The sequence below is a fragment of the Caenorhabditis briggsae genome, assembly GCF_000004555.2.
Source record: "Caenorhabditis briggsae complete genome, chrII, whole genome shotgun sequence".
Classification (NCBI taxonomy): domain Eukaryota; kingdom Metazoa; phylum Nematoda; class Chromadorea; order Rhabditida; family Rhabditidae; genus Caenorhabditis; species Caenorhabditis briggsae.
The window spans coordinates 10,546,184-10,572,790 of record NC_013486.2 but is presented as its reverse complement, the minus strand read 5'-3'; the positions used below and the strand labels follow the sequence as shown (position 1 = coordinate 10,572,790).

Genomic DNA, 26,607 nt, shown 5'->3' with positions numbered 1-26,607 from the left:
CTTTTCTGACCAGTTTCTTGGGACCCAAGTGCATCCCTTCATCTTAAAAATGACGGTTTTGGTTTCAAAAAACATTAACATTTTTGATCTACTCGAAAATTCTATTCAATTTCTCATCCTATGACCTCGTCTTCTGGTTTTTGGGCACCTATACAAAACGCGGAATTTAATCGAAAAATGACCGAATAATCGAGTTGTTCTGTGCACTCAAATTCATCAATATTGTATGAGTTTTCACTTTTCGGGAGACCTTTTTCTAATACAAACCGAAGCATTTGGGGTCTTGTGCTTCGTGTGCTTCTTCCAGGATGTGTCACGCCTCGACGAGCTTTAGGAGGGGTCCTCGAAATCCGAGAATAATTGCCAGTTATTGTCTATAGGAGAAAGAAAAGAGAGAACAAGTTCAAGGAGGTGCTCTCTCTTTTCAGTTCCTCATTCTATTTGTTTTGTTTCCATTAAGATTTCTTTCAGCACAAAAACCCAATGAAAAAAGATTAAAGTAGGTGATTATAGGGCGGAAAAATGGGAAAATCTAAAAGCTTTTTGGTATTTTACCTGGTTCCAAGATCATGAGGTGTTGAATCGCTTTAGGTTTTCTATCCGTTTTCTCTTGGTTCTTCAATTTTTCAAAAATACACCAAGATGCTAGTCTTTTGATTTTGGAGGTTCCAGCTGATAGCTACCTCAATCTCTAAAGCTTCCCACTATTGCTTACAGTTTATATTTTTCGAACTCCGGCTTTGGAAAATGACTTGGACCGAACTGTATCATAGAGCAGGGATGATCGGAATGACCTTTCGGAACATCGGAAATTCCGATTTTCAGGATTTCGGAATTGCGGAGTCTCAAAAATTCAAATTTTGAAGTAGAAATCTTACTGACACAAAACAAGCGCAAAAAACCCCAAAAATTGGTAAAATTAACAAACAGATTTCGTAAACGAGAGGAAATTTTACAGTAATTTCACTCGAGTCCCGCAAGGAAACTTTTAGTGTGCTTTTGACATACCGTAGTCCAAAAAGTTTTAATTCCGCAAAAACTTTTGAAATATTCCGAAAATAGTCGACATTTTTGAAATTCCGAATTCAGCTTCGATATCCTTTTCTTGCCGGCAAAGCTAGCGCTAAATTCTGTGTGACTTTTAGAAGACATCCTTTATAAACTAGAAAAAGCTCTCCAGTTTACCCCCAATAACCTCTGAAACCCTCCCATCATTCCCCATTGATCTTCCAAATACCCTCAATTTTCATTCATTTTGGTCACCCAATTTCCAATTCCAAAATTCAATTCGCTGCCTGTTTACTCTCTCAAAAATGTTCAATTTTTGCTCATTTCATCCACTCTTCTCATTTCTTCATTAACTATCGATGCCTAACATTTTCAATTTGTTTCGAGTAATTGAAGAGCAAAAAGAGACAAAAATTGTGATCATCATCATTATCGTCATCAGAAGAAATGTTTGGAAAATATGCTAGGAGTTGATGATAGAGAGTCATGAACAGTTGCGGTTGATGTGGCATTGGATGGAAGAAAAAAGAAAAGAAAGAGAAGACATCTATCCGTTTGAAAGGAAAAAAAGATATCTCCTTTTTGTTAAGAACTTCAACCTCTGGTGTTGGTAGAGAAGATAGATACAGCTGCTCAGTTTAAGTTCACATTAGAAATTCCGACTCTAGCTCTTTTCAAAGTAAGAAGGTCCTTTGAGGGCGATCATCTAATTTTTTGGATCCTATGAAACTCATACCGCAAAAAAGTTGCTCCAAAAATGGTCTAATAGGCCCAACCCACGCAAACAGGGTCTAACAAATAGAATAAATGAAAATTCCGTTAAACAAGACTAGAGGTCGTGCCAAAAAGGTGGTTCCAAAACGGGGTTAGTTCGAAAAAAGTAAATGAATTTTTTGAGAACCCCATTTAGAAGAAGAAGGAAAAAAGAAGAACGTTTGTGAAAAAAAAAACAAAAAAGAAGTCCACTTTTTGCTCTACATAAGCTAGTAAATCATCGTTTTCTTAATGTTTTTATTACACTTGGACCGCCCTCTCTCGTGCTCCAAAGAGCCATCCATCGGAGACTCGTCAAAAGTGATTATTCTTGTCAGATTGATGGTCAGAGTCGATCGATCATCAAAGACAACTCGAACGAGTTCTTCGCACTTTTTTCCTTTCTTTTTCGTTTTCGCAACCTTTTTCATTATGACACCTTTAGTTCAAGTTCAATGGTTGCTTGAGTTACTTCTAGGTTTCTCAATTTTCTACAGAGTGTCTTTCCCCAGATGACGTGATCCTCTCTTCCAGTTGTTTTTGGTACCGTACCACCATCACTACCTTTTCTAATCTCCTTTCCCCATTGAACACTTCCTCCACATGCAAATTCAACTCCATCATCATCATCTCGAACAACTTTTTGTTAGTCTTCTCTTCTTTTTCCTAAACGAATATCGGTGACTCGCCTTGCCTTCTGCCTGACAACTATAATCCGTGTGTGGTGGGAAAATTGGCATTTTCCGAATCGCGCAGTCCGTCTGTTTCCCTTTTTGTTTTTTCTTTATTCTTTCTTTTTGCTTTTTTATCTTCTACTGCTTCGATGTTTTCTGTGAGCAACTTAAAATCATTATATATGCAACGGTTTTTTAAAACTTTCTAGTTTCTCTGAAGTTTTTAGTTTTTCTGGAATTCCCAAAAATGGGGTGTTAGTATCATTATGCATTTTGAGCTGAATTATCTCACTTTGTTTAAGAAATATCAAAAATTTTTCAACTGATAAAATGTTGATGTATTTATGAAAAACATTTTATCAGTTGGCAGATTTTTGATATATCTCACAGAAATTGAGATAATTGAGCTCAAAATGCAAGTAAAGAGTGACCTTTTATTAGAGTGGTTTGACAAAGGTTTCGCTAAAATTCCAGTCTGATGAGATATTCCGTCTGTAACCAAAAAAGGAAAGTAAATACCAAAATTATAACTGAAACAAGAGTTGTCCCACTTTAAAACCGCTTATCTCGCGTCGTGGTATTTTCTTTAAGAAATATTGTCAATTACAGAAGTGAAACTTTAATTTAAATTAGAAATTTTCAGACAAATCGAAAAATCTTGGACTAATTTTCCAAATTTCAAAGTTAACTATCTTACACTCGAAAGTTTTTTTGTGATACTTTTCCTGTACATATGATACAAGTTTATTTATTGACGTTGAGAATTATTTAAATACAGATTTGTCCTTTTTTTTTGAATTTCTCTCAAAAAATAGTCTGAAACCTATTACCGTATAGCCTGTAATAGAAAAGTCTCAACACTGTCAAGTGTGAGCTAACTTTTCTTGGCTCCTATGCAAGATATCAAAATTATGTCAACTGAGAAAGTGTTTGTGATATTATGATAAACAATTTATCAGTTGACATATTTTGCATATCTTTAACAGGGGCCGAAATAAATTAGCTCAAAGTTAAAAGTTAGGCGCCCTTCTATTACAGGTTTTGAAGTATTCATGGTAGTATCATTCATTGAATAGAACTTATTAATCATTTTTCACCAATATAATCAATTTATAAGAAACCCCCAACTTTGTAGTCTTTGTGTTACCTAAAAAAAGTAAAGATAGAGAGGTCAAGAATTCTTTGTTTTACTTCCGTACCTTTATAAAAAAGGACCGATAGAACAAATATAAAAAAGAATAAGAATGCGTCCTGGAAGATGTTTAAACCTTTCCTGATTTTTCATTTTTTATTCTTCTTCTCCTTTTCTTCTCCAGTTTCCTCGTTTCCCTGTGTTTCCATGAGAGAAACAATTGGTTTGCATGTCGTCCATTCCCAGGGAGAGACATTTCTCTCTCTAATCGAGTCGCTTTTCCAAACCTGGTGGCAGAGAGCACCATCATGTCTCTTTTTTCTTCTTCTTCTTGTTCTTCATGCTCTGTGTTAGAGCTAACTATTGCTTCACAAATTGCTCCGGTCTTTTTTCTTTTTTCATCATCGTTTCCTCTATCTTTTTCCCTTTTTTCTTCTATTTTCACGACATCTCGACGGCACAAATCAAAGACAAAAACACTTGAAAACTGGGGAACCGAAGAACGGCGCCCCATTCGAACACTCTTTCTGTCAATACTTTCATCATGTACTCTACGGTGTTCTTGGAATGCCTGTGGACCTCCACGTCGTCATTTTTGACTTACCTAATAGAATTTCCTGACGACGTCGTGCACTTTTGCATCTGAACTCCTCCGCCTACTTCCAATTAACTAATTCACTCGAATGCTAATAGATGACAAGCACGCGAATTCTCGAACAATTTGCAAAATTTTTTGAGACTTCGCTCTCTCTTTTTTCGACCTTTACCAAATTGGCTCTTCTTTCAAAAACATCAATATGTTTTGGTCAGAGAATACGGTAGTTATGCTTGAAAGTGAAATCGAAAAACAACAAAAAAACGAATTTAGCCTCACTTTTGGCACCGGGATATTTCGCCACTCTGACAATCAGGCTAATGGATAGGATTACAAAAAAACAAGTTTAGGGGTTTCAAATATCATTTTTCTGATAGAACGCGTTCTGAAATCCGAAGAAGTCCAAAACTTTTCCAGAATTTTTTTGTGAATCTTTTGAGTTTGAGAATGTGTTCTATCAGTAAAATCATATTTGAAAATCGAAAAACTATTCTTGTAGTTTGAAATTTATCCATTTGCCTGTATTACCACGGTTTCGAAATGTCGCGGTTTCGAAGTGACGCGGAGCCCACTTTCTGATAGAACACATTTTTGAATTTGAAAAATACAGGAAACTTTTTTTTGAAAAACTATAATTTTGGAATGTTTTAAATCTTTTGAATGTCAGACTGACATTTTTAAATTGCAGGATGAAATTTTTTTTGAAAAAAAATGGAATTTCGGAATTTTTTTTAATTTCAGAATATCGAAAAAAAACTTATTTGAAAACCCTAAAGTTGCTTTGGTAGTCTGAAACCAAGGCTGTGCCACGGCCGGCCGCGGCCAGCCGCGGCCGGCTTTTACTACGGCCGAGCCGGCCGCGGCTTCAGAAAAAATATTATAAGAAGCCGCGGCCGGCCCAGGCTAGCCGTGCGGCTTTTCACGGCCTTTTGAAATAATTGTTTCATGAGAAACGTAGATTTTTTTTTTGAAAAGTAGGACAAAAAAAACGAAATTATTCAAAAACTAATTGATTTTTACTTCACGCGTTTTCATGAGGCTATTCGCGGCCGGCCTCGGCCTCAAAAATCGAGCCGCGGTTAAGGCCGGCCGCGGCCAGCCGTCTTTTTGCACAGCCTTGTCTGAAACATATCCATTCGTCTGGTATAAAAATGTCCAGGAGCCTCAATGTTAAATCTATCAGCATTCCTAAAAAAGAAAACAATGCTTTAAAAATTCTAAGACATTTGTAAAAATGGAACGTTATAACATTCGAATTCTTCTCGATATTAAAAATAGCTCAGCTTTCGAAAAAAGAGACGAAGATCCTTGTTATTCCTCTTCCATTCCATTTCGAGCATGTTCTCGTTTTCCAATATCCTCCGAAAATTATTAATGACTCGGAAAGCGAGCGTTTTATGAATTTTTAAGAATACGTTGTTGGTGTGAAACGAGGAGAAAAATTGAAAAACGAAGGCGTTTTGTGTTTTGTTCTTTTTTTGTTTTTTTTTCTGTGTTGGAACTAAATCTTGTTTCCTGTTCGAAATGATAGTGTTTGTTGAATTTTGGCATTTTTCAGGCACGGAAATTAGTCCGAAGAGATTTGTACCAAAAATATTATTGTTGTAAAAAAATTTACTTAAAGGCGCATTGTCGGCCTTGCAGCGAAAACAGAACTTTTTTTGAAACAGTGCATACGCCTTCGATACCGCATCTCGAAATAATTTTATTTTAGCCTACTTCCCTCAGGATTTCGATATTTTTCGTTGATTTTTTCATCCGATTCACATGAATAATAATCTGAATTCTCTTACAAAATAGAAAAAATAATAATAAATGGGTCAAGATAAATTAATATGGGGATACGGTACTTAAGGTATTTTCGCTGCTGAAACAACAATGTATCTTTAAATAAAATTTAAAGAAGGTTCATATAGACAAGAAAAATACACTCAGTTTCCGGATGATCCACTTTCGAATAGGTGTGACTTTTTTCTCACCGATCTTAAAAAGAAGAGTCATTTTCTTTAAAATTTGTGCGAAATTTTGTTTTTTTCTCTAAAAGTGACCAAAGCACAATTTCTAGGATTCTGGAAATTGATTCCTGAGATTTATGTCTGATATCTGAAGCCTGGCAAAAATTTTTGAATTAATTCAGAAGATGAATTCCTTCTTTTTGCTATCAGTACATTTTGACCTGAACTCTTGACGAATTCAGGTTGGCGGTGGCACATTTAATTAATATCTAAATGAATCGGTGTCGTTAAATTTTTTATGTGTCGTCCATACGTCTTATTTCTTCTTCTTCTACTCCCCCAATTGTAGTGACGAAAGAAAAAAGAGCAAAGGGCATAACACATTCACCACACACTGTGCTAATTTCAGGGTTTGCCATTTGAAGGGGGGAGGGCTTCTTCTGGAAGGCGTGATCTGAATGGTTTTCGTCGCGTGTGGGTGCCTCCTTCCAGTCAAGCAAAATGATTACTGATGACCAATTGGGGGATATCGAGCATACACTCAGTTCATAATCTATTCGACTCTTCGTCTTTCTCATTTCCTCATTTTTTTTGGAAACGGAAGCATATGAATAGTAAACTTTGACCCAAAAAGTACGAGACGACAAAAGTTAGTTTTGTTGCTTACATTTAATTAGCATACTTGCAACGGGCCGGGCCGGGCCGGGCTTTTTTCAGAGTTTCCAGGGCCCGGCCCGTCTCGGCCCGGGTTTTCAGGAACAAATTTTTCGGGGTCAACTGAAAAAATGGACGATTTTTTTGTCAAGTTAAAAACTTTTCAAGATAAAAGTGTCCATAAAAAATAGTTTTTTTCACAGAAAAAATTTGAAAAAATGCCTGAAATTAAAAAAAAAATTTCAAATTTGGAAAACCCGGGCCCGGGTTGTGAATTAGTTGTTTGTTCCGAAACTGCATTAAAAACTACCGTAAAACCTGTAATAGAAATACCCACCTAACTTTCAGGCAATTTTTCTCGATTCCTGTCAAAGATACAAAAAAATTTGTCAACTGGTAAATTGTTTATCATAATATTAGAAGTGTTTTGTCGGTAAAGGAATTGTTGATATCTTGCTTAGGAATTGAGATAAAGGATATATCGGGAGATAGTTGAGAAATAATTATTTTCCTTTGGACTTTTTTTTATTACCAAAATGTCGACATCGATGGTGGTCCACTTTTTCAACCTTTTTTGCTCAAAATTGGAAAGCATATGAATAATATTTTAGAAATCTATTTTTGTAGGTGACAATTTTTTCCGGACCATAGTCAAGCCTGCTAAGTTGTGTAGAAAAATATTCCGAAGATTCAAAATTACTGGCGAAACCACTTGAAATTTGAGTTGAGCCCCGGGCCGGCCCTGTCGGCCCGGATTAGATTCTGAAATCTCAAATTCTGAAGTTTTTGAAAAAATGTTCGGAGCTTTTAGGAAAAATTCAATAAATTTTTCTCCAGAAATTTCAAAAAATCAGCTACCGGAGCTGATCCGGAATTTGACGAGTATGGAAAATTCACTCCATTTGACCCTAATAAAATTGATTGGCCCATTTTTCTATTTGATGTTTCGGATCCTGAAAATATTAGTTACTACCACTACTTCTTGTTTTTCACAACCGAAAATTCCCATCGGTGGGAACTAGTACCAGCTTTCAAAGATCGAGCGGATAAAATCAAGGAGATATTTTTTTCTCCAAACTTCAATTTCAGACTTGAAATTAACTCCAGAGAACTCTTCTCTAGTTTTTGAGTTACTATTTCTCTCCAACGAAATAAAAAAGTCTGGGTGCATTCATTTCATGTTCTAGTACTAGTATTCCAGATGAATTTTTCAAAAGGCACTAAAAGTTTCTTTTTTATACTCTTTCCTGATGGACCAAAAAGTTTCTCAGTGTCCCTGTTTCAACTATTCTTGATATGCTGTACCTCCATAATTTCATTTTTCAATCGTTTCTAGTGTTGTACTCGTAAGTGCGAAGCAACAAATTTCAATTATTTCGATCAGATTTGGGGACGGAATAATGTGAAAACATGGGAAAGAGAAACGTTTATTCGGTCTCTTCTCATTACTCGATTACACAGGCCGGCTGTCCCATCCCGTGGGACAATCCCGGTAATGTTGCCACTACTAGAGGATACCCACACGTTTGCCCCTAGATTCTGAAAAGAGAGGCTCACAAAATTTTCCAATTTTCTCCACTTTTTTCGCTCTCTTCTAGTCTACTTTTATGCCCGAATGAATGACTATTTTCATTCAAACAGAGATGGCGTTTGTGCTTCATTCACACAATCATAGGTTATTTAAGAGCATGTTTTCTGGTCAGAACAATGTCTTTTTTAGTGATGATTCACATGCTGACTCGCTCAGATAGCAAGATTTTTAAAAGGAACAGATGTAAAATAACCTTATCATAATCGTTTTATAGGTTTTGTGATAGAGTAGTGGAAAGGGAAGAACGAGAAGATTGGCTAGAAAAAAAAAAACATAGAAGCCAACCTCTTTTTTTAAAGAGGTACTCCGATCAAAAACTATTTTTTGTAATTTTTTTCTATCAAAATGTTCCCAAAGTTATATATTTTCATAATATTATTCCGAAATCCCTGAAAAACGCCTTTGAAAATGAACATTTGATTTAATAAGGTGGCGAATAGGGACGAGGACTTAAATTCTCGAGCAATGAGAAACCAAGGCCACAGCGGTACGACCCTATTTTTTGAATGGCTTTATAACCGAAATTGGTTTTTAAATTTTTTTTACGTGTTGGAGATGAAAGCGGGAAAAGCCTGAAAATTTCCATGAAAAAAAGGCGTCCCGCCGCCGTGGCCTAGGTTTCTCACTACGCGGTAACTCAAATCTCCTACTCGCCACCTCTAGCGGCGTTTTTCGGGGATTTTGTTTTTTTTGTTTTATATATTTTTTCGCAAGAATATTAGGATAACGCAAAACTTTTAGGATTATGGGGTAAACATCTTTGGTCGAAGCCTCACTTATAAGAACTATTTGGATTTTCAAAAATCACTCTATAACTCGTCATTCATAAAGTTGACGTTATCAGTCGTTGATTTTCAGAATGAAATATTCAAACGATTGGTCAACTCTCAAATTCTGAGGTTTTGATACTTTTTAAAAATACATCCATCTCAAGATTCCTTTTCCTTCCAACCTCATTTATTTGTTTCGTTCTACTTTCTAGACAGACCAAAAAGAGAAAAAAACATTTGAGAGAACCTTTTTATCCTGACGGAAGAACACATTTGTGTTGTTAACCGGAACCATTCTGAGAAGAATTATTCAACGTCATCACAACTCTTTCTTAGTTTGCTCCTCTCTCTAATTCCAGAAGGAAAGACGACCTCGTTTGCTTTTTTCCCTCATTTTTAATTTTTCCGTTTGCACGTGTCATGTACTGATTTTCTGTGTCAAATTGCCTAAGCTTAGCTAAGTACTTCCGTTTTGGACAAGAAATATCTAATTGTAGATATAAGTATATCATATAACGACCTAAATGTGAAAATGTGTCTGATATTTGTTTTACGTCAATTGTTAATGAGAAAAAAGAAATCACATCGGTATCAAATTACAGGATTTACTAATGAGGAAGTTGTGTTAGGTTACCTGCAGAAATGAGATCAATGGATTATTTTTCTTGTTTTAAAAGCCCTACGTAGTTTTTGGAAATTCGATTTGGCTCTAATTTAGCAACTTGAGACGAAAGAGTATGTATATATATATATATTTATTTAGAATGTCCACGGCAACATCAAAACTGCAATAAACTTGTCAATTTTCAAGTGAGAAACATCAAGTCTAAACGGACTTAGTTTGTACATCCATGCCATTTTCCATTGTTTCGAAAACTAGGATCTCGTTGTTCATTTCGACAAAGAGAATACTCTTGCAATCTGAGTCTTTTTGAGAAGTATGCGTTTTTCGAAAGACCTGTTTCGAACACTGATTTACTTTGCAAAAGTTAGGCTACCAGGCAATTTTATCCTGGTTGCCTAACTTTTGCAAAGTAATTTTTTTCGCCCATCGTGGTAAGTGACCTAGAAATGGGCTCATATTCACCTTTCTAAGCCACTTACCACGGTAATCTCATCTTGCGAAAGCTAGGCAACCATCTTAAAATGGCCTAGAAAACCTAACTGGCGAAAGTTAGCCAACCATGTAAAGTGGACTAGAAGAAACACCAGGTGAATGTTAGACACTTTCTAGATTATACATTGTGGTGGCCTAAAAAAACTCGACTTCCTAAAGTTAGGCCATCATGTCAAAATGACCTAGGACACCAACCAGGTAAATATCACGGCATTTCTTGTCAATGAAAGTTGGCAGTCTAGAAAACTCAACCTGAAAAACCTAAGCCTTCATGTTAAATGACCTAGAAAACTCACCTGCTACATGTTAGACCATTTATGGACCATCAACTAAGGTGGCCTAGAAAAATCGTTTTTTTAAACTTTTCCACCAATATTTTGAGAAGTACAATTATTTATGCACTACTGTTATGGGCCAACCAACCTACGGTTCATACAACCCAGAACTCCAAACATGCAAATTCTCACAGAAAACAAATTTATTTGAGGAAATTCACGGTTCCAGAAATACAAGATTTTTTCTTTGAAAATAATTCGAAAATTGTCTAGATTCGTAAATTTTCTTGAAAATTTGACTAGACAAATTGAAACCTGTGGATTTTTAATGAATATAAATTTCCAGAACTATTCCATGTACATTTCCATTTTTTCCTTTCCCTAAACCTCGACCAAATATCTGAGTTGTTTTTGGTTTTTTCCTTGTTACTTTCGTCTCGTCGACCGGATTATAATCGAGTCGGACCTAACCCCTTTCTTCCGAACACTTTTTCCCCTTTTTCTTTTTCTTTCTCAACTTGCTCATCTTATTCTTTTTTTACTGATCAACCAAAGACGAAGAAGAAGATGTCATTGGCAGCATTCTAGAGGCAGGATTAATCATTAGTTTCTGATGAACTCGTTTTTCTCCTCTTTCATTTTCTATTTCGAGTTTTAAGCACTGGTCAAAACAGATTTTCTCGCCTTTTTGAACTTCAGTTTTCCCACGGGAAGCCAAAAAAGACATTAGTTTGTATTTTCACTTTACTGGAAGAGTTTTCGAGGATGTCTGCACTATTCCAGCGTTTTGAAATGCCCCTTTTTTTCAAGTTACTAGAATCGTGGTGTCAGAAAAACCCTCAGAGTTTTATAATTTCTACCTGGTTCCGATTTACTCCCAAAAATTTGTTATTTCCCCAGACGACCTGTAAAAGTGGAACAACAAAAAGGGCAAAGTTTCTTGAAAAACATGTCGCTTTGGGTCTTGAAAAGGAATCAACAAACCTATTCCAAAATGGGTACACCCTCGTGATTCGGAATTCTTAAGAATACTTGAAAAAACCGATGCCCTTCCATAGTTTTTTTAAGGAAGAATAATATCTGACGAATTGAATAATGACGAACTGAAATGATAGAACTTGACATGTACTACAAAAAGACAACATTTGAAAAACTAAAGCTTATTTGTGAGCAAAGTTGCAAGCGAAAAAGCTGTCGATCCTATCCGGGTCAGGCGCTGCCTGTTTTTTTGGCCCATTTTGTTTGTAACTTTGTTCATAGAAAAGATACAATTTTCCAGATAATATAATTTTGTAGTACTCGTCAAGTTCTATCATAACGCATTCAGTTGGTAAGAAAATATTGATCCTAATAGGAATCATTAAAGGGCCCGTTTTGGAACCGTTCTAAGTCCGTTTCAAGTTTCTGGAAGTCTGTTTATAGTTGATTCAAATGATGAACAATCTTGATCCTTTTTAAAAAAATAATCTCTGATTTTTTACAATCTGCTAAAGCGCGATTTACTGTTATTCTATGTAAACCAGCTTCTTTCTTTTTCCTGTTTATTCTTCTAATTCTATGAGCAATGGTTAGCCAAGCTCTGATTATAAAGAAAAACGAATATGCTTATGATTCAATTTTTTGAACGCCCGAATACCAATTCTTAACTTATAAGCGCAGCTTAAAGTAATCACTATGAGGTATTCAAAAGTGTTATCATTCTAACCCATGTCATAATTCTTGAACACGCCCTTATATTTTTCTTTGTCTAGACCACTCATGTAAGTTCAAACATCCCGATTTTTCCCGCAGAAACCTGTCAATTATGCATGGTTCCGCCCATCTTATTCATCTTCCGAATACAAAAATACTCGTTTGCTCCATTGGAACAATCACTTTGACATCACCCACCGGAAGCCTAAATCTTTGAGAATTTAAATTTCTCTTCCGGAAGCCAAAATTAGAAGACGTCAGTGATTGACACATGGCTTCTATTTCCATTTACAGTCGCCCTTTTCGCATTTCATTTCATTTGTGTTTCCCTTCGAAATCTACTTAAAAGTGTGGCTCTTTCTCTCTCTCTCCCTTTTTTCTTTTTCTAACCAGTTTATCGTTTGGTTGGTTAGCTGTCCACTATTGGGACACGAACTTTTGTCTTCACTCCTCCACATTTTTTTCTGACACATATTTTACTCAACCAGTCCTTCTCCTCTTCTTCTTTGCTTCTTCGTCTCGTTTACCGCTTCTCTCTAATTCAATGGTCTCCGAATTTGCGTGAATCCTGTTTCGGTGTGTCTTTTCTCGGTTACACCCTCACAACACATCCTTATTCTTTTCCTGAATTGTGTGCTCTGTTGCTCCGAACGAACTTCTCTTTTTATTCTGAGTCATGAATTCTAGAATGCTGCACGATGTCATCTATATGCTTCTCATTTCGACTGTAGCAAAAGAGGTCAAAACTGCTGAACCGGATACACCACCCTGCGAATACAATTCAAACCATAGGAAAAGTATTTTAACAGTGAGTTTTTTTTTTCAAAAGTAGAAGCTAGAAAAATCACCTAGTTCCTCACGCTTGGATCCTTCTTACCGTAGCTCACCCAAACCGTCAACTATGAGCTCAATTTACTCAATTCCTGTGAAAGATATCAAAATTTTGTCAATTGATAAAATATTTCTGATATTATGATGAATAATTTATCAGTTGCCCTATTTTCGATATTTTTTACAGGAATCGAGATGATAGAGCTCAAACTTGACTTTTTTGGTGGGCTTCCAATAGAGAAAATGCGGTAGGTACCATAGTTCGCCTGAAAACAGAGATAACGTCCAAAAACTGAACAATAGAGCTATCCTGTTTTTAGGCTAACATTGATAAGTTAAGCTTGAGTTAGGCTTACACTAGGCTTAGGCTATAAGTTAGGCTAAACCCTAACTTGCCCAATATGAGTCTTGCAAATAATTTCAACAAGTCAGATAAACTTCTTTGTCTCATTCATGACAACCTATCTGTAAATTAAACTCTCTTTCAGGATCTACTACAAGATTATGACAAAACAATGGTACCATCGAACAACTCGGTACAAGTCAGTGTGGAGTTGACAGTTCAAGTAAGATTTGTTCCTTTCAGAACAAAAATTTACATCATATCCAATTGGATTACCTTCCAGACTGACATTCTATAAACGTCATATCCACTGCTAATTTAGTTTATGTATCTGATTCATCAAAAACGAAACTAGTTTTTTTCTGGCCACTCTTAACTTAATTTCTTCAGGACATTTCGTCAATATCCGAAATTTCGAGTTCGTTCATTGCGGATGTTTGGTTCAGCCAAGTATGGGAAGATCCTCGGTTAGAATATAGGTTTGTGATTTTTCAGAATATCAAATATTTCACTTGTTCGTTTCCAGGAACATATCTTGTAAAACAAATCTATCGTTGGATAGTTATGTCAGTGAACGTCTTTGGACACCCAATGTGTGTTTTGTGAATAGCAAAAGCACCCAAGTGCACAAGTCACCCGCATCAAATATTCTTCTTATCATTTATCCGAATGGTAACTTTTTTTTCCAACTCATTTAAAATGTGACTGAATGGTGTGTTTTTCTCAGGAACAGTTTGGCTCAACTACCGAGTTCAAGTATCAGCTCCATGCAGTTTTGAACTGTCTAGATTTCCAATTGACGCTCAAGAATGTCATCTTGTTTTTGAATCCTATTCATATAATATAGCAGAAGTTCGATTGAATTGGCAACAATGGGCTCCTGTAACAATGCCGCCTCCTGAAGATTTTCGGTTACCGGACTTCCAATTTTATAATGTTACATGGGGTAAAACGTCAAATGAGTACACGGCTGGAATGTGGGATCAACTGAAAGTCACTTTTAGGTGAGGAACAAAAAATTGAAGGTGTAGACATTTCAAAGTAAAGGGATTTTCGTAAGGAATTTCCGAGTCTAACAAAAGAAGAAAACCTTGTTTTCAAAATTGAGAAAGAAAGAAAACTGCAAAAAAGTTCCTGATTCCATAGAAAAATTATTTCTAAAGTTTAGGATTTGTTATAAATCAAATTTTAAGCAGAAAGAGTAAAAAAACCTAGGTATTCAATCAATTCACTGATATATTTCTCATAAAATTTGGAGCAAAATTAGCGGAGATACAGTACTTTTAAAACTTTCGTTGTGGGATCCAAACTACTGAAAATGTTCGAACATAGATATATCATATGTGTTTGTACTCATTTTGAAGCCCATAACAATACGTTTCTAACTGTTCAACTTTCAAGAAATTGGGGGAAAAACTAGAAGAGATACAATATGTTTTATCTTTTCGTGGTGAGACCCAAAATTTCAAAATTTTTCAAATCTAGATTTGTTTATACTCTTTTCAACAATGAAACTAGTATTGTTTTTTTTCAGGTTCAAAAGACTGTACGGTTACTATGTTCTGCAAATGTATCTCCCAACATATTTATCAGTATTTATCTCTTGGATTGCTTTCTGGATTGACACTCGTGCTCTACCAGCCAGAATCACTCTTGGAGTATCTTCTCTGATGGCTCTCACGTTTCAATTCGGTAACATTGTGAAGAATTTGCCGCGTGTTTCATTCGTAAAAGTAGGTGTTGAACAGTCTTTTCAAATATGCTAGTTTTTTCTTTTTAGGCCATCGATCTCTGGTTTTTCGTGTGTGTTGCTTTCATCTTCTTTTCACTCGTCGAGTTAGCAGTCGTCGGATTCGTTGATAAAATAACAGAAATCAAGAGGAGGTCACGAAGAATCAAATTTCAGCGAGCAATCGCCGGAGGCACGATAAAGAAGTGAGTGGAACGGGGAAAAAAGGAAAAAGAAATATATGTCTAGTGTCAGTTGTTTCAGTGATCGACCAATGAGTTTCAGAAAGTACTCGTGTACATCAAAGTGCAATTCTGCACGATACAATATTAACAACAATGATGATGAAGAGTTGTATAATATCAGGTTGGTCGGGATGCGAGAAAAATTAATTTCAGAGGTCAAAAAAAAAACCAAGTTATTGAATTACTAAATTGCCGTACAAACTCTAGAGTGCCACTCAAACCTTCAACTTTAGGCCCATATAAATCATTTCCTGTAAAGGATATCGAATATTGGCCAACTGATAAAATGTTTATAATAATATTGAAAATAGTTTGTCAGTTAAAACACTTTTTGATATCTTTAGTAGGAAAGGAGATAAAGTACCGGTCAATAAGATGAACAAAACCGTTTTTTTCAGTTGATCTTCGGCCATTTTGACCATTTTCCGGAGTCTTGCGCTCAGTTGTCAAGTTTCCTATCACTTTGAAAATTTTGGAGAATGTAAAACAGGCCTAGATTAAAAACTTTGAAATTTTGTACTCACATAATTTTTAGAAAACTCTCAGTTTTGCCAATTTCTGAAGGACACTCCTTTTTTTATTGCTTTTTATATTGAAACTGTGAAAAAAACAAGTGTCCTTCAAAAATCGGAAAATATCTGAACAACTAGCAATTTTAGAAAAATTCTGTGAATGCGAATTTTTTTATAACCTCAAAAATTTTCAAAGGGATCGGACATCTGACAGCCGAGCTCCAAACTCCTGAAAATGGTACAAATTGCCGAAAATCGACTGAAAAATACGTTTTTGAATATCTTTTTGACCGGTATTGTATATATTGGGTTCAGAGTTGAAAGTTTAAGTGGTACTCAGTTAGAGTGTATACGGTATCATGGAGTTCGAGTTTTAAGAAAGGATATTTTTCTTTCTAGATTGTGTTATTCAAGTGTAATTGAATATTCCCACCTTTTCTATTCACAATTTTCTAGAAATCAGAAAGCTACCCTTTCATGGCCAATAACCTAAAAACTGATATCACTCTTAAACTGAAAGTATAAGCATTTCTTTTCCACAATAAACAGTATATTTGTTTTTCAGCGGTGAAACGAATGGAAATGGCATAAGTTGGAAGAACAACAGTTCAAGAGAAGCTTCAGCTGATATGGGAGCAAGAGTTGATTCATTCGCAGCAAAAGCATTTCCAGCCATGTTTGCAGCTTTCAATGGTAAATCAGTTTCACTAGAAAACTTATCAATCAACTTATTTTCAGTATTCTATTGGTGGTACTACCTCTCAAGAGAACGAAACTAACAAGTTACAAATCGAATTGTATTCATCAGCTTTCCGTCAACGTCATTTAATTATTTTATGTACTTTTACTAGAATTCTTTCAGCCAAACGGGTCTTTTACTATACGATCTGTTTTTTGTTTTTTTTTGTTAAATATTTCACTCAATTTTCCCATCGGGCCTCTACTTTGAAACCAAAACCAAACATTTCAAAATTGTGACTAAAATAAATTTGAATTTTCTTTGCATTTTCTTCCTGGTTTTTTTCTGTTTCTTCTTCTTTTCTTGTTTGAAAAACTAAAATACAATTTTCCACTTCTTCTCATTCAACATTTCAAAAGTTCAACACTACAATTTTGTGCAATTTTCACAAGCTCCACCCTCTAGTTTCTAAAGAAATCTAAGACTCAAAAACATCGAATGTGAAACACAAACATTTCGATTTAGCTGCCAATATAAGCCAAAGTTCGTGCAGCTGCAATCTCAGATAAACGGCTGAAAAATCCAATTACTCGAGCTCGCGGAGCTACAGGCGCCACTGCCCCGTCTTATATATTTCTATTAAGAAAGGCAAGTTGTCAGAGATTTCGCCTAGCACATGACTCGAAATTAAAGATTTCCACTTTTTCCATTTTCTCCAGAAACACACACTTTTTAGTGCACTTTCCAAGTATTCGACTTTCCTCTGCAGAAGAGCTATATTTTGTTACAATTAGGTGGTATTCCCAAGTGGTTTCAAAAGAAACTTAGTTCAATGTTACGTACTGGTTATCAACTTCAGACAATTTTTTTAGGCTAAATATTTCTAAGAAGAATTATACAATTGTTTTCACTGTTTTCAATTTCTTTGGGTAATTGAGAGCCTTTCCGATTACCAATTTCATATAAAAGTAGTTTGATTTTTTTTGAGAGAGAAGGAAATGAAAAAAACTAAATATCGTTCAGATAAGCTCCACACAATCTAGCCAAAAAGTCCCCCCCCCCCCCCTTCTTTGATAAATCGATCTGATTATTCACAATTCTCACTTTCACTTCAAACTTTCCCAGATCAAAAAATATTCCCATGAGCAATTAGCTTCTAGACTAAGGGAAAATTTTATGATCACACGTTGGGCAGTCTGTGGAAACCAGAAATCTCTGCACAATAATTATTTCGAAAGCTAAAAATTGTTAATCTATTTCACCATACTTGTAAACTGGGGCCTTTGGTCCGATTAACAAGTATGCAAAGTGCTAGAATTTTTGCTGCTGAAAGAAAAAAAACGCATTAGCTCTGAGAACAATGAAGACTAGATCAGTTGGGTTCAAGAGTTTGAGAACACACCTAGAAAAACAGAAGACAGACGGATATTGTCTGTTCATACATTGAATCAAAAAGCATTGACGAAAAATTGATACAATTTTTTGGAACTTCCGTCATCATTTTGTGGTTTCCACTATAAAAGAGAATTTATAAAGTACCGGATATCTCAAAATTAGGTAGTCTTGAGAACCAAAAACATTAATTGAAGAATGAATCAAGGTATTGTTCTGGCTTTTCGTGTTTTTCCCACCGCCAGACTTTTGGTTCTCATTTCTGACGCAGGCTTCATATTTTTTTCCAACTGCACAGAAAACTAACATTTTCGATTAGTTTTTCGTTAGTCTGCCTTGCAAATCACATTTTTTTCTAGCAGCAACATATCTCACTCTTTCCTTTAGGGTTTTCCCTTTATCCCCTTTTTCTCGAAATAAATATCAATTTCCTAAAAAAGATGACGATTCGAATGTCCTTTGCACTATCTCCATGAAAAGTACTATTCTGAATCTCGACGGAAATCGCAATTAGGAATAATTATAATTCATTCAAAAAGGTGATTTTCCATTCTCACTCGCCTTCTCTCTTTTTTTTCATTTTTTATTCGTCTCCCCAACTGAAAGTAGTCTGAAATAGGAGTATTATTTGTTCCGGTAGATTAGGTGTTCACAGAAAAGTTTGGTTCCGTGTATAACTAGGTTACTATATTCGGTGATCCCCTCAAAAATTCTTCCGTTTGTAGAAAGAAAGGCTTCACACATCTTGTACTGAGGAATTGTGTTTTTCAAATAGTAAGATTCAAGTTTCGCGTCATTCTTGTCATTAGACATTGTTACCGAGCACATGCAAGAAAATTAATTTTTGTTACTAATTCTCTTGCCAATGTTTTTCCCTGGAATCCCGGAATTTCTCAGATGCAAAACAGAAAAAATTTAACAAATTCAGAGCACAAACCGTGATTTTGCGTTCCACCATTTTTGTAAAACGGATCCTGCCTTAGTTTCGTTTCGAATCAATATTTTTGAGTCAACTAAACTGGATAAGATAAAACTAGACGAGTACTAAAAAATTATTCTTTTAGAAAAAATATTCTTGTCTTTAAAGTAAGGGTTGAAAGAAAAGGCTGAGCCCGGCCAGGCCCGGAGAAACCCTTTATGACTTGTATCGTTTTATTCGCCGAGTTCTATCATATCTGATTTAGTTAGTCCAAAAGGATAATTCTAAAGAAACTATGACAGAGCCCGCGTAGGCCTGCCAGGCCCCTGGGTCACAAGTATACTTTCCAAGTAATTTCAAAAAAACGATAGAAAAAATTCCCAAAAACTTCATTTTCCAAAAAGTTTGACATCACCCAATAGGCTCTAGTCTCGAAAATGCATTTATAGGTGTCAATTGATTATGTGACGCTTGTCTCTTTTGCTCCTTTTTATTCTTTTTTTTCCAATTTGTTTCCCACTTTCCGGTTGCTACTCAACAATTGTGTTTTTCGTCCTCTCACATGCTCATTCCCAAATTTTTATCTTCCCCCCTCGTTTTCTTTTCCCTCCGCCCCGTTTTCTCATTTCACAACTCTTCTCACCAACCTAATATAGTCATGTGCTTTGATTGTTAATTAGGAATATATATCTCATCTCTAGAGGAAACCAAAAACGAGGCAACAGCAAGAGAAAAACAATGACCACAAAATTTTTCGGGTATCTAGATTCTAGATCTAAATATTATTTACTACCCGAAATTCGTAGTTACCCTATTTCGTTTTTTTCTTCTTCTGTTTTTCTCCTTAATCAACTACAAATCTCTTTTTCCATTTAAGATTCAAATTCTGTACCAGGAACATTCATAGATCTTTCCAGAAGAATGGAATTCGACGAAAACGCGGACCGTTTCCGAGTGTGCGGTGGAATCCATATCAAATATGTAGCATCGTTTTGTGCATTCTTCGGAATCTGTGCCACTATAGGAGTATTCTCTTTCGGGTTAATGATTTTTCCATGGCATCTCTACGAGGATTCAGTTAACATGACCGGTGAGTCCAACTTTTTTTTTCTAAGCGCGTGGTCTGTGGAAATGAGAATCTGGTGTTGAGTTTGTTCCTTCCTGATCATAACTCACCCATCTAACGTTTCGAGTTGTTTTTTTGTGATTAAAAAAAATCAGAATCGAAGATCCGTTGTAAATGAGAAATTCTGATTTAGAGCCATTTCGTTTGATGAATTTTTGAGCTTGAGGTTTGAGTTCAAGTTTGTCATTGGGAGAGAGGTGATATGATGCTCGTTGATGCGGAATCGCCTACACTCCGTTTCCGATCGTTGAGCTGGAAAATCAAACTCCCATGAAGAAAAATAATATCTTGATATAGGATTTAAGATATTTACTTTTTTAAAAATTTATTTCAAGGAAAGAATACAGGCAATTCTTCGGAGTTTCAGAAAAAAAAAACAGCCGGCGTGCTGCTTATATTTATATACAGTGTTGGTCAAAAAGTGTTTTTCAGTGGATTTTGACCATTTTCAGTAGTCTGGAGCTCGGCTGTCAAGTTTTAGATCACTTTGAAAATTCTAGAGGTTATAAAACTGGCCTGGATTGAAAACAGTGTATTCACAGGATTATTGGAAAATTCTCATTTTTCAGTTATTTGCCGATTCCCGAAAAACACCCTTTTTTCCTATTTTTTGTACTGAAGATGTGAAAAAAAGCAGTTGTACTTTAGAACTCGGCAAATAACTGAAAAACTGGGAATTTTCAAAAAACTCTATAAATGCATAGTTTTCAATCTAGGTTTGTTTTATAACCTCCAAAATTTTCGAAGTGATCGGGAATTTGACAGCCGAGCTCAAGACTGCTGAAAGTGAAAATGTCTTTATCCTGTCTCCGACTTTGATAAATTGGTACCTATTTCAGCAAAAATCGCATTCTGTTGCTTCCTGATCGGTGGATGTAGTTCCCACGGTCTAATCCTCTACTCTTTATACTCAACTAGAGTAAGTTCAAGTTTCTCCCAATCAATCCTCATTTCAATGTTTCTTTTAGCTTCAAACTCAATGGTTAATGCCTGCATTTGCTTATCACTTGTTCATTGCAGTTCTCAATGCTATCACAACTCTGATTGCAGTAGGCGAATTGTTTTCTGAGGTTTGTTATTCAAAAGAAAAAGGAACTGAACATTGTTTTTCAGGGAAACATCTCGCATCGTGACACAGTTATGGCGAAAATTGTGATCGTTGTGTGTCCAACGATTTTCATGATTCAAATGGTCGGATTCTATGTTATTCTGAAATGCCGAACTTATATTCAATGCAAGCGACGACATGTTAGAAACGGAGAACCACCGGTGAGGATACTGTAAAATCTGTTGAAAGATCTTTGAGTTTTCAGAGAATTCGCGAAGTAATAATGATGAGCAACAAGGTATCAATAATGGAACTCTCATTTGATCAGGTGAGATGACGTCACAGTACAGTAGCTTTTCAATCCCAAAGAATCACCTGTTTCATCTTATAATTTTTTTTCTAATTTCAGTTTAACGAAACGATGTATTCACCTGCCTAAATCACCTGTCATTTGGAGAATAGTGAGCAACGATTTTCATCGAAAACAGAAAAGTTTTGTGTGATATTTGGGGATACAAGTCTACAATTTTCATCGACATTTTGCCAACAATTATATATGATATCAGCTTCAACATTTTACTTTTTTTTTCGAAAATAATAAATTATATATGAAATAAGATCAAAACAGAGAGTGAAAAGAGAAAGCACGGCAGGGACTGGAAAATGATAAAGCTTAGGAAGAATAACCGGGAGCAAAAAGGAGGAAATGCTATAAATGTCTCTGAAATCCTAATTTCTGGAGAAAGGAAGATTCTGAATCCGATACAAAAACTCCATCGGCATTGTCAATTACAACGTCTTGATTGCTATTTCCATCATCGAATCTAGCAGTGGAAGATACTGAAATTAAACGGGATTTTGTAAAACTATAACTGGAGAGGCTTACCAAAAGAGTATTCAAATGATACAGAAAAGTTTTCTTCTCTAGAATAGACTATAAAAGGTACAAGATTTGTCTCTGATATGATTTTCCTTCGGAAAGATTCAGGACAACAGAATCTGAAATGATATATTTTTGGCTTAAACACTAGAAACAAACCTGTATCCCATAGGTCTGTAATCTTTCTTCATTTTTAATTCTAATCCATCTTGATAACAGCCTTCAATGCACTTTGAGTCTATTTTCAGAATATCCACTATAATCTTCTTCCCTTCGGGAGCCTGGAATATTTTTTTATTTTCCCCAAATAGTTTGTATCTCTCACCTTGATATGATAAACACAAGACTTCGATCGAGTGGTTGTTGATTGTCGAATAGTTATATCAAATCTTCTGGATGTCTGAAACAGAAAAATACGAATTCATCTGCAAGGAAATCACGTTTCCCTACCTCTTCCGCGTTGAGCACACCGCCACAAAATTTCGAAAAGGAGGGAGCAATAAGATTACAATAAGCACCTCCAAACCCAGTTGGACATTTGCAGACGTTGCAGTTTCGGGAGTTTGTAAATCCGCCGTTTTGGCAAGGAGCTTTAGTCTTGCATCTGTCTGAAACCCCATTGAAATGAGCATACTTGTCCGAGCCGGGTTGAGTTTTTTTTTTCAGAATTTTCAAAGGCCGGCCCGTTTGGACCCGGGCTTTCAGAATGTTTTCTTGCATTGCCAAAAAATCGAGGTCAATGAAAAAATAAACGACTTGTCTAACTTTCTCCTTCCTATCAATTTTATAGGTCAATGAAAAATAACGCCAAAGGAAAAATTTGCAAAGAACGGAGTGTCATTAAGAAACGTTCACAACAAAGTTTGACAAAATTTCAGAAATTTTCAATAAGCTTTCAAATGTGGAAAACCCCAGCTTACCAGGCCAGGCCAACCAGGAAAATTTATGGGATGGGCCCTGGTTTTTTTCAGTATAGAAATAAGTGAACGGTGCTAAAGAATGAATACCTTGACATTGATAGTGCTGATTCATGATGTGCACATCTACAAAAGAAGGGCCTTCCAATTGACCCATAGTTTGCTGAAGGTTTGTGTCGACGGCTGCTAAAGTTGGAATTGATGGAAAGTTAGAAAATCTGCAGAAATTTCTGATTCTGGCATCAAACTTCGGACTCTTACTCAGTTGGTGTGTAGTGCATGACACTTCCGACGTCATATGGTAATCCATAGGTTGATAATTGACGTGGAGATATCTGAAGTCATTCTATGCGTCAGGAACATGCAAATTATACATACCTTTGCAAAATTGAACAACAAATCCTTTTCTACAACTCTGGGATTAAAAGTGACTGATTCATCTCTATCGAACCTCGATTGCTCATGAAATATTCCAAGAGCATGTGCAAGTTCATGAGATGTTACTCCGAACTGAAAACAGTTAAAGTTAAAATAAAGTATTTTCATCTAAAACTAACATGCTCACACCCTTCACCAATACTAACGACTTGTTTTCCTTGAGATGTATCTCTGCCAACTGTACTCCAACATCCCTCGTCATTTCCTATGAATAGCAGATACTACAAAAAGACACAATCAGCAATAACTCAAACAACAAGAATACCTCTTTTTGGAATGTCCTCGGACGAAATTCAATACAAGTCTCTCGATACCAAAAATGGATTGCTTTTAGAATAGATGCTTTTGCCAATGGACCTGGAATTCATTACAGATGGAAACTTCAAGATGAATAAAAGCTAACTAAGAGATTCATGAAACATAAACGGAACGCCGTTCTTCCATATCGTTGCTGGGTAATTTTGGTCCAAATATGCTTGCCGTTTTTCTCTTCGTAATCCATTCTTCTTCTTGTCTTTTGAACGTGGCTTTATTACTTTTCGGTATTCAGTTGATCCGTTCACAATTATACTCAACTGTTTATAGCTGATTGCCATATCCCCTTCGTATAGAATATCTCTGAAAATGAGTGTTGATAAATATTTAAGAAATAATGATTACCTGTATTTTCGGTTGAGCTTGCCAATCGAAATCGGTTTCTCGGAGTAGTTGTAAATTGTGGACACATCCTGAACATGACATACATATAACTGATGACTTAGATAGGATGAAACTTACAAACGATAGATGTGAATCTGAATATTGCTCTTCTACGGAATACTGTAACGTATCAAAAAGCCGATGGGTGTCCGAGGGTTTCAGAATATCGTGGAGCTGAAAACATAAGTTTCCTTGAGCAATATATCCCGCAACACTCCATATCAACTCTGAACTACCACTCCTTATCAATTCCTTACTGTAATTACCGTACCCACTCTAATAAAATGACCTCCTGAATCTCAACTTTCAGACAATTTATCTCGGTTCGAGAAATATAGGCTCAAAATTAACGGGTTGGAGGGCGTTCTCATACAGTAGAATGTGATCCAAAAAGTTCAAAGCGTTATGAAATCATATCGGATTATTCAGGAACAAGACATCTTGTAACGACTTCTATAGAACGACTAATGTTCTTGTACAAGAATGGGTGTCAAAAGTAGATCATTTTATGAACCGGTAAGATTAGTGTCTGACCTACTCCCTCTCATTCTACCGTAGCCACTTCCAATTTCCACACTCACCTTTATACTCTCATTTGATACAAACTGAGCAATCAAACCGGACGAAAAAACAAGAATCAGGTATCCATGAAATAAGAAGTTCTTAGAAATCATAGCGACCAGAAAAGAAAAGATTGCACTTTCGGCGCATTGAAGGATCTTGTTGGGAGAAGAGAAGAGAGAAGAAGAGGGACTATGCTAATATAGTGATCTTGATTCTTCAGACACACAATCGAATTATCTCTTTATGGAAATGTCGAAAAAAGAGAAATATGTGAGAAAAAAAAAGAGAAAACAGTTAGTTTGAATAGAGAAGAAGCTTGCCTTGAGAGCGAGACACTTGTACGGTGAACGGACACTACTGTGGGCAAAAACACGTTCTTTTCCGTCCCCCTTCCGTCCGCTTGGCTGATTTACAACTTTCCCGGTGTCCTTCTTTCACATACTTCTTCATGTTAAGCATGCTTCGATCTTCTTCTTCCTGATTTAATTGATTCCATTTTCTCATTCCCAGAGTCACTGAATCGAAAATGAGAAGAACAACTGCCTCTGTTATCAGTCCGAAAGGAACCGACAACACACACGTGTGGATGAAGAAGAAAGAAGTTGAGAAAGAGAGAAAAGAAGAAAGAAACAGTTAGGATACTCACAACACTACACTGTATCCCATAAAAGGTACCTTATCAATAGTCTTGACCACAAACTCATATAAATAAATACATTTTCTCTAGATGCCCTGGGCCCGCTAGTTTTCTATTCGAGTAGGATTCACCCACAGTATGGGTCAAGAATATATACAAAAACATTTTTTTCCTGTTGATGCTCAGCCATTCTGACCATTTTCCGAAGCCTGGAGCTCGGCGGTCAGGTTTCAATTTCGCTGAAAATATCAGAGCGTGTGAAACAGACCTAGAGTGAAAACTTTGCATTCACAGAATTTCTGGAAATTACAATTTTTTTAGATATTTACAATTTTTACAATTTTTTACCATTTTTCAGATAGATATTTGCCGATTTCTTGAAAACACCTATTTTTTCAAATTGAAAAAAGGCTAGATTGGGAGTTCTCAGAAACCGGCGAATAGATGAAAAACTAGGAATTTTCAAAAAATTCTGAAAATGCTAAGTTTTCAATCTAGGTCTGTTTTACACTCTCCAAAATGTTCAAAGTAATTTAAAACTTATATACCGTAAAACCTCTAATAGAACGGTATTCCCAAAGAATTTTCATATTTTGCCAACTATCCAAATCGTTCTCCCCTTTTTTGTATTTTTGTAAAATGATCAAAGATGTAAAATATTCCAATATTTTGAAAAAAAAACAAGGGCATCACAGATACATAACTTTCATGGGATCATTCAAATCCTATAGAACGGCTGAAATCTCATGGGACCACTAAACTCAAATAGAGCCTTTTTCTTTCACACATTTTACATTTTCATTAATTGCTCTATATAGTGCTTATTATAAGAAATCATGTTTCCGGTTACAACTTTGAAAATGGAGGCTGTGGTTTTTTGGAGAAGGATGCCATACTCGCTTTGATGAGGTCATCAGTGAACAGTTGCGACATGTTCCACGTGGCCTGAAAAACAGTACATTGAAATTCCAAAAAAGATTCTAAACCCAACCACATAATTCAAACTGTTCTCAATCGAATGATCTCTTGCGTAATTTAAAACATTCTTCGTCCCCTGTACTCCAACCGGACTTTTCGAAGCAATCAGTTTTGCCATCTTCGTCACATCATTTATCATTTCTTCGCGGGTGTCAAAGACACGACTGAGAAGACCTAAATGAAAGATTTGAAAATGGATAGAAACACAGAAAAAAAGGTATTATACCGAATTGAAGTGCTTCTCCTGCTGAGAAATGGCGGGCAGTCATACAAACATCCTTGATCCAACTGTGATTGCCTACCACTTTGGGTAGTCGGTTCAATGTTCCAACATCGGCTGCCATTCCGATATCAACCTCTTTCACAGAGAGTACGGCGTCTTTCGTGGCAACTCGAACGTCACAAGCAGTCGCAATGTCAATGGCAGCACCCAGACAGTATCCATGCATTGCTA

At 36.0% G+C, this 26,607-nt stretch overlaps 6 protein-coding genes across 6 annotated transcripts; 2 read left to right on the top strand and 4 right to left on the bottom strand.

Moving 5' to 3' along the window:
* Positions 1 to 1,991: 1,991 nt before the first annotated feature.
* On the bottom strand, positions 1,992 to 2,192 carry CBG25651 (the record flags this gene model as incomplete). The annotated part of the gene is made up of 1 exon (XM_045242621.1): positions 1,992 to 2,192. One exon carries the CDS (start codon positions 2,190 to 2,192, stop codon positions 1,992 to 1,994), a length of 201 nt encoding a protein of 66 aa, XP_045098186.1.
* A 215-nt stretch (positions 2,193 to 2,407) lies between these two features.
* Positions 2,408 to 4,081, bottom strand: CBG25650 (the record flags this gene model as incomplete). The annotated part of the gene is made up of 3 exons (XM_045242619.1): positions 2,408 to 2,415; positions 2,456 to 2,570; positions 3,872 to 4,081. The coding sequence occupies 3 exons, from the start codon at positions 4,079 to 4,081 to the stop codon at positions 2,408 to 2,410; spliced, it is 333 nt and encodes a 110-aa protein (XP_045098185.1).
* Positions 4,082 to 12,904: 8,823 nt separating this feature from the next.
* Positions 12,905 to 16,655, top strand: Cbr-ggr-3 (the record flags this gene model as incomplete). Its single annotated transcript, XM_045242618.1, has 10 exons — positions 12,905 to 13,024; positions 13,536 to 13,613; positions 13,781 to 13,869; positions 13,917 to 14,062; positions 14,118 to 14,394; positions 14,925 to 15,123; positions 15,171 to 15,325; positions 15,384 to 15,485; positions 16,442 to 16,569; positions 16,615 to 16,655. The coding sequence occupies 10 exons, from the start codon at positions 12,905 to 12,907 to the stop codon at positions 16,653 to 16,655; spliced, it is 1,335 nt and encodes a 444-aa protein (XP_045092337.1).
* A 3,132-nt stretch (positions 16,656 to 19,787) lies between these two features.
* Positions 19,788 to 21,479, top strand: CBG02332 (the record flags this gene model as incomplete). Its single annotated transcript, XM_002630613.1, has 6 exons — positions 19,788 to 19,956; positions 20,832 to 20,911; positions 20,961 to 21,062; positions 21,106 to 21,261; positions 21,306 to 21,368; positions 21,450 to 21,479. The coding sequence occupies 6 exons, from the start codon at positions 19,788 to 19,790 to the stop codon at positions 21,477 to 21,479; spliced, it is 600 nt and encodes a 199-aa protein (XP_002630659.1).
* A 270-nt stretch (positions 21,480 to 21,749) lies between these two features.
* Cbr-nas-29 lies at positions 21,750 to 24,648 on the bottom strand (the record flags this gene model as incomplete). The annotated part of the gene is made up of 14 exons (XM_002630614.2): positions 21,750 to 21,880; positions 21,927 to 22,039; positions 22,080 to 22,201; positions 22,246 to 22,320; positions 22,371 to 22,528; positions 22,928 to 23,055; positions 23,099 to 23,172; positions 23,216 to 23,347; positions 23,395 to 23,496; positions 23,541 to 23,632; positions 23,679 to 23,893; positions 23,936 to 24,003; positions 24,053 to 24,148; positions 24,556 to 24,648. 14 exons carry the CDS (start codon positions 24,646 to 24,648, stop codon positions 21,750 to 21,752), a joined length of 1,599 nt encoding a protein of 532 aa, XP_002630660.2.
* Positions 24,649 to 26,021: 1,373 nt separating this feature from the next.
* CBG25649 lies at positions 26,022 to 26,602 on the bottom strand (the record flags this gene model as incomplete). Its single annotated transcript, XM_045242617.1, has 3 exons — positions 26,022 to 26,120; positions 26,167 to 26,327; positions 26,380 to 26,602. 3 exons carry the CDS (start codon positions 26,600 to 26,602, stop codon positions 26,022 to 26,024), a joined length of 483 nt encoding a protein of 160 aa, XP_045098184.1.
* Between the last annotated feature and the right edge of the window lie 5 nt (positions 26,603 to 26,607).